The 6,038-nt window shown below is 39.1% G+C and overlaps 1 protein-coding gene across 1 annotated transcript in view; it reads left to right on the plus strand.

Moving 5' to 3' along the window:
* Positions 1 to 6,021, plus strand: part of PREX2 (phosphatidylinositol-3,4,5-trisphosphate dependent Rac exchange factor 2) — a 192,046-nt gene extending 186,025 nt beyond the window's left edge. Inside the window, exon 32 of the mRNA XM_023517546.1 lies at positions 5,491 to 6,021. Within this exon, the coding sequence (XP_023373314.1) occupies positions 5,491 to 5,891 (401 nt within the window). The 3' untranslated portion in view covers positions 5,892 to 6,021. The remainder of the gene's footprint in view (positions 1 to 5,490) is intronic.
* The last annotated feature ends 17 nt before the right edge of the window (positions 6,022 to 6,038 follow it).

The following is a 6,038-nucleotide window of genomic DNA, read 5'->3' on the forward strand; positions in this document are numbered from 1 at the left end:
AGACTTACTTGAGCCCAGGAGTTGGAGGTTGCTGTGAGCTGTAACGCCACGGCACTCTACCCAGGGGGACAGCTTGAGGCTCTGTCTCAAAAAAAAAACAATACAAATTTTGTGACTTAAAACAATAACCTTTCATTATTGCTCACCTGTCCAGTGTCAACTGGGCTGTTCTGCTGATCTGTGTGAGGTTTTATTGATCTTTGCTGGGTTTGCCCATGTGTCTAAAACCAGGAAGTGGGTTGGCCAGACATAGATGATCTAGGGTGCCCTCACCCACATATGTGACAGTCGTCTGGCTGTTAGCTGGGGTAACGGGGCTGCCATGTTGCTCAGAAGCTCACCTGTTCTTGTTCACCTGTTGGATCTGCAAAGTTCTAAGAAGAGAGCAGAAGTGTACAACAGCTGGCCATCTTCTGTTGGCCAAGGCGTATAAGTGGAGGGCTCACATTCAAGGGGTAGAAGCATGAACTCTGCTTTTGTAGAGGAGTCTTGAAATTATATTGCAAGGGTCTGGACACAGGGATAAGATTCTGTGACCACTTAACAATCTACTACATTTAGAAATTTTGAATTACAAATTATAAAAAGTATTATTATTATAAATGATCATTATAAACTTTAAGAGAATAGCCAAGTTAACCAGAAGGCTTGTTTGCTGATTGATTTGAACCTTCCTTAATTGAACAAGTGTTTAATTGTTTATTGTGATGCTTGTTTTGATTTCAATTGTTTTGTTCTATTCCTTCCATGATTCTCCTTTTTCCTACTTGATTTGCCCACTCTCTTCATATATATATATATATATATATATGTGTGTGCACCAACATAGTAACCAAATTACTTCATATATTTGGCTGTGAAACTCTTATTCGCTTGGGAAGAGTAGACTGTGTCTGTTAAATACTATTCTTTAACCCCCTTTTATTCCTGCTTTTCTGTCTCTAATCTTTTTCTTTTTCTTTTTCTTTTTTTGGTTTCTTTATTTATTTTGCTTTCTTTTCCCTGTAATCTGTCAGAATAATAGCTGGAATTACTCATGTGTGTCTAGAAATCATCTCATTCTTTTTAGAATGGAACCTGAACTTTCAAACATTGCTAGATGAAGGTGTTAATATTGTAAAGCATGTGTAGAAGATGGGTTTCAGTAGGCACTTGAGTACTGAAATGAAGCCTTTGATGGACACAAAACCAGTTAGTTTTGAGTGTATTCCTACTATAAGAAAAATCTTACTCTACAAAAATAGTAAACAAGCTGTCAGAAAAACACCAAAACGTCTTCCTAAACTTCTTTTGCTGGACGTGGGAAGCAGACATTGTAATTCTTGTTTCAGCTCTTCCTTAGGGATCACACCTTTGGTAAGGACTAGACACTTATGAATTTTTAGTGGCTGCGTAACTTAAAAGTAAAAGACCTGAGTGTTTTTCTGGCATTTCATCAATTTTAGTTTATTTCTTCGTTTATCAAATTGTCCCTTCTTCATTCAGCAACAAAATTAACTACCTGCTCAGTGCCAGGCACTGTGCTGGATGTTAGAGAAAAAAAAATCACAGCGATGGTGCCATCTCCTGTTCATCTCATTTGTCACCATCGCAGATGTAAGATGTAGGATGCCCCATTTTACATAGGGGGATCTGATACCTAAAATCATGTAGTTCAGGAAGCAGATTAATAAGATGTGAAATCACCCCAAATGCCCATCAACCCCGAACTGGGTTAATAAACTGTGCTGTGTGTATACCATGGAATACTATTCAGCCACAAAAAGATGGAGACGTCACATCTTTTGTATTAACCTGGATAGAGTTAGAGAACGTGTTTTTAGAAAAGTATCGCAAGAATGGAGAAGCAAGCATCCAGTGTATTCGTTATTAATATGAAGCCAATCAATGAACTAATACACATCTTAAACAAAACAAACTCGATTTAGTTCAAGTTGGGGGAGAAGGGAGGGGGGACAGGGTCTGGGGGGAGAGGTGGGGGATTGGTGTGTTCTCAGCTAACAGGCACAATATAAGGGCACATGGCACACCTCCTGTGTGAGGGGCACAACTACAGCAGGGACCTTACCTAACAAACCCAAATATTGTAACCTAATCATTTGTACCCCATATTAATCGGAAATTTTAAAGAAAGAAAAATAAAGAAAACAGATGATCTGACTCTAAGGCCAGTGTGCGTAACTCCCATGACATGCCACTTCCTCTGGCCTTGATGTGCTGCCGATGGTCCCCGGGACAAATGAACAAATGCTCACAGCGCTAAATCATTAGCTGTCAGAGAGATGCCTCCGGGCTTGTGGTGACAGGAAGAAGAGTACAGGACTTCCTGGGGGAAAGGGGACCTTCGTAAGGGGAATTGATATGTTAGCAGTTCAGTGAATGTCAAAAATTCAGTGAGATGACTCTGGAAGATTCATGATTTAAGGTTTGCCAGGTGGACCCGGGGAAGACAAGGGCACCTTGGACACCTGTAGACAATGTGTGGGCCACGAGGGCCTTTGGTGTTTGAGGAATGCCGAGCAGTGCTGTGTGGCACAAAGAGGGCAGGTCTGTGCACCCCACTGTTTTATTATCTTCTCATAACAACCCCATGAAGATAGTTGCTGGAATGTGCAATGAATGAGGGAGGGAGGGAGGTGGTGTGTTGAGAAGCTGTGGGTGTAAGTTGGGAATGGGTTGCAATGACCCCTTGATGTTGCTGAGTTTTCTAATTTTGCTATTGACTGTGAGATGGTGACTTGTAAGAAGTTACTTGAAAAGCTCTTGGTAGAACGTGTGCATTTTGAATCTCTGCAAACAATTCATCTACACTGTTGCAAGTAAGAAGGTGGCCACCGACTATGGTTTCATGAAGTAATAAGTATTTACTAAGTATGAGTTTATGTTAAGTATGAACATTTATTAAATGTGGCCCAAGCCCCAGCTCGGTGTTCTCCATAACTTCAGTAATTGGTGCAATGTTTAATTCCTGTGGCGTAGTCAGTGTTAAAAGTTTGAATTCATGAATGAATATAACTTCAAGTTTTCAACAGGTTTTGTGTATTGGAAACACTTGAATATTAATTGTAATCAGTTCTGATTCAATAATCAGGTTGAATGACAATCTTAATTCGGCTCAAATGCATATAGAATATAGATCAGAGGGTGGCGCCTGTGACTCAGTCAGTAGGATGCCGGCCCCATATACCAAGGGTGGCAGGTTCAAACCCAGCCCTGGCCAAACTGTAACACAAAATAGCCGGGCATTGTGGTGGGCACCCGTAGTCCCAGCTACTCAGGAGGCTGAGGCAAGAGAATCACCTAAGCCCAGGAGTTGGAGGTTGCTGTGAGCTGTGATGCCACAGCACTCTACCCAAGGGTGATAGAGCAAAACTCTGTCTCTAAAAAAAAACAAAAAAGAAAAGAATATAGATCAGAGAGTAGAATAAACATTTAAGTGTTTTTTAACATAAAAAAGAAAAATTTGAGAATTACTTAGATCTACTTCTCAAAAGACATTTTGGAGGTAATTATTCCTTACTATTAAACCTTGTCATCTCTACCAAAGCTCGAAGTAAAACCTGATCCATCCTTCCTGAGACTTTTGCTTCCCACTTGATTTCAGTCATTTCTTTGCAATTAGGTTTTTATTATCATTATTAAGTTATAGGTGGAAGTATTCCTACCAAAGCTACTGAAATATTTTTTAAAATCCTCCCAGATTTTCTGCTTCATTCTAGGACACTTAAAAAGCAAAGTAAGAATCTAAAAGGAAGATACAGGCAATTTTGACTTATTTTGTTCCTGCCTTGAGCCTTAATACTCCAGCTGTACATCTGAGCTAACACGCTATCTGAATTATCTTCTTAAGTCAAACTAAATCCAGGCATTGCAAGAAGCCAGAGAATGAACTCATGCATTTTCATTTGACTTAGTTCATTTGTTTTAAGCACCACTGGGTCATTATTTTCATTCGTTCAGTAAACATTTATTGACTGTCTACTCTCCATTAGAAATTGTGCACAACAAACTAGATGTTCTGGCTTGTTGCTAATTGAGAATTGGACAAAGGTTCATTACCGTTTAGACATTCTATACACTTAGGTACCTGCAAATGCTCTTTCCCAGCTAGCAGTGCGGGCACAGGGTGGAGAACTACTTGAGGGGAATGTTTAACGCATGGCGTCAATGAAATTAGTAAGTCGAACCATGTGGAATTGCCATAGTCAGCCATTTTGATCTCCCAGAGCAGCAAGTTTATAGAGTTCAACCTAATAAATGAATGTTTTCAATGTAAAATTAAACATTTTGAATATTTAATTCTTTTTCTAATAAAACTTTCAACACTGAGTATTACTAACAGTGAGACTGAGTTATGTAGGAGCTACATTATGTATACACAGCCTCGGACAGCTGTTAAAGACAGATGTTCAGTGTTCCTGGTAAACATCTTAAAAATTATGCCTTTTGTCAACAAAATGAGAGCTCTCCACCGAATAAAAGCAACTTTTATCTGTAGGTTTTGCATTAATATTGACAATGCTTCTTCCTTCCAGGAGATTGTATGAGCCCTTAAAATATTCAGAATACCTTTGAGAGTAGATTCTTTTTCCCATTGTTGTTCTTCTAGTGCAAGTGATTTTTCAATGTGCAGGATGTGCTTGGTGTTTATCTATTAATAGTTTATTGTATGTCTCTAACCACCCAAATAAGTGAAACTGAGGTTTTTAACTTCTTTCCATTTGAAAAAAAAAAAAAAAAGATATGTAACCTTCTGGCTCAGGTTACGTATCTTCTAAGTGTGTCAAACAAAAATCCAGTCAATTGCAGGGTAAGAATCCTAGTAAGATAGAAAAATCATTTCCTACTGAAACAACAAACATGTTACTATGTTAAAGAGTTACAAGAACTCTTATTTCTCTAACTGTGGGCATATTTATAGCTCACCAGTTTGTAACTCAATTCAGAAGAGACATATTTGCCTATTATGACAAACAGTTGAACAGCCAATACTCCTTTCCTAACGTGTATTTCGTATGTAATCTTTGGGTAGATTTAGTACATAATTTCATAGGAATAGAAGTTTAATAGAGTTAATAATATTGTATCTCATGTGTCAGCCCAAACTGAAAAATGGGACTTTGAGTTTCTTTTGGGAAAGTGTCATTGTAGCAAATGTAAATTGTGTCACATCAGGTAAAGAAAATATTTTTAAAATTAACCCTTTTTTTCCCTTCAGGTTTTCGCAAACAATTTAATGATTGCAGGATAGTGTCACAATATCAATTAAGAAGGCTATCTGACCATTTCTAACATTTTTTAGTGTTTAGTGTTTTTTTAAACAAACCTATTGGCTAAGATGTGTGAGCTCATTTATAGAATTCAAATCCATGTTTCACATGCAGCACCTTTAGGGGAAAGATAACATAGCAGTGAATGGATGCTTCTGAATTCGTTTTCCCCGACCTGTGACATTTTCCAAAGCCATCTTCCTGTTCTTTTCCATCACAGACAGTGAGACACAGCTGCGGAGAGACATGGTTTTCTGCCAGAGTCTCGTGGCCTCCGTCTGTGCCTTCTCGGAGCAGCTCATGGCCGCCTTAAACCAGATGTTTGACAACAGCAAGGAAAATGAGATGGAAACCTCAGAAGCCAGCAGAAGGTGGCTGGAGCAGATCACGAATGCCGGCGTCCTTTTTCACTTTCAGTCACTGCTGTCACCAAACTTGGTAAGGAATCATCTGACTCCCACTGCCTGTGTCAACTGTCACCTACCGCGTAACTTGTTCCCAAATAAGAAGTGGTTATTCATTCCGACTTCATTATGCCGTTATTACTCTATCTCCAGGCATTTAGCTACTTTAAAAAATCTATTTTTCCACAATTGTTCAAGCTTTAATCAGTCTGTATAATGTATTCTTTCTTTCCTGATGTTTATCTCTGCTCTGTGGCTGCTAACAGCTGAGAAAGCCCCCGTCTGTTACTAACTCTTGTATCCCCAAGCAAGGACTGGGAAAGGTCATCGGAAGAAGAAAGGGTCTTTCCGCAGCTGTCCTCAT

The sequence above is a fragment of the Otolemur garnettii genome, unplaced genomic scaffold, assembly GCF_000181295.1.
Source record: "Otolemur garnettii isolate 467f Iridium unplaced genomic scaffold, OtoGar3 scaffold00113, whole genome shotgun sequence".
Lineage (NCBI taxonomy): Eukaryota > Metazoa > Chordata > Mammalia > Primates > Galagidae > Otolemur > Otolemur garnettii.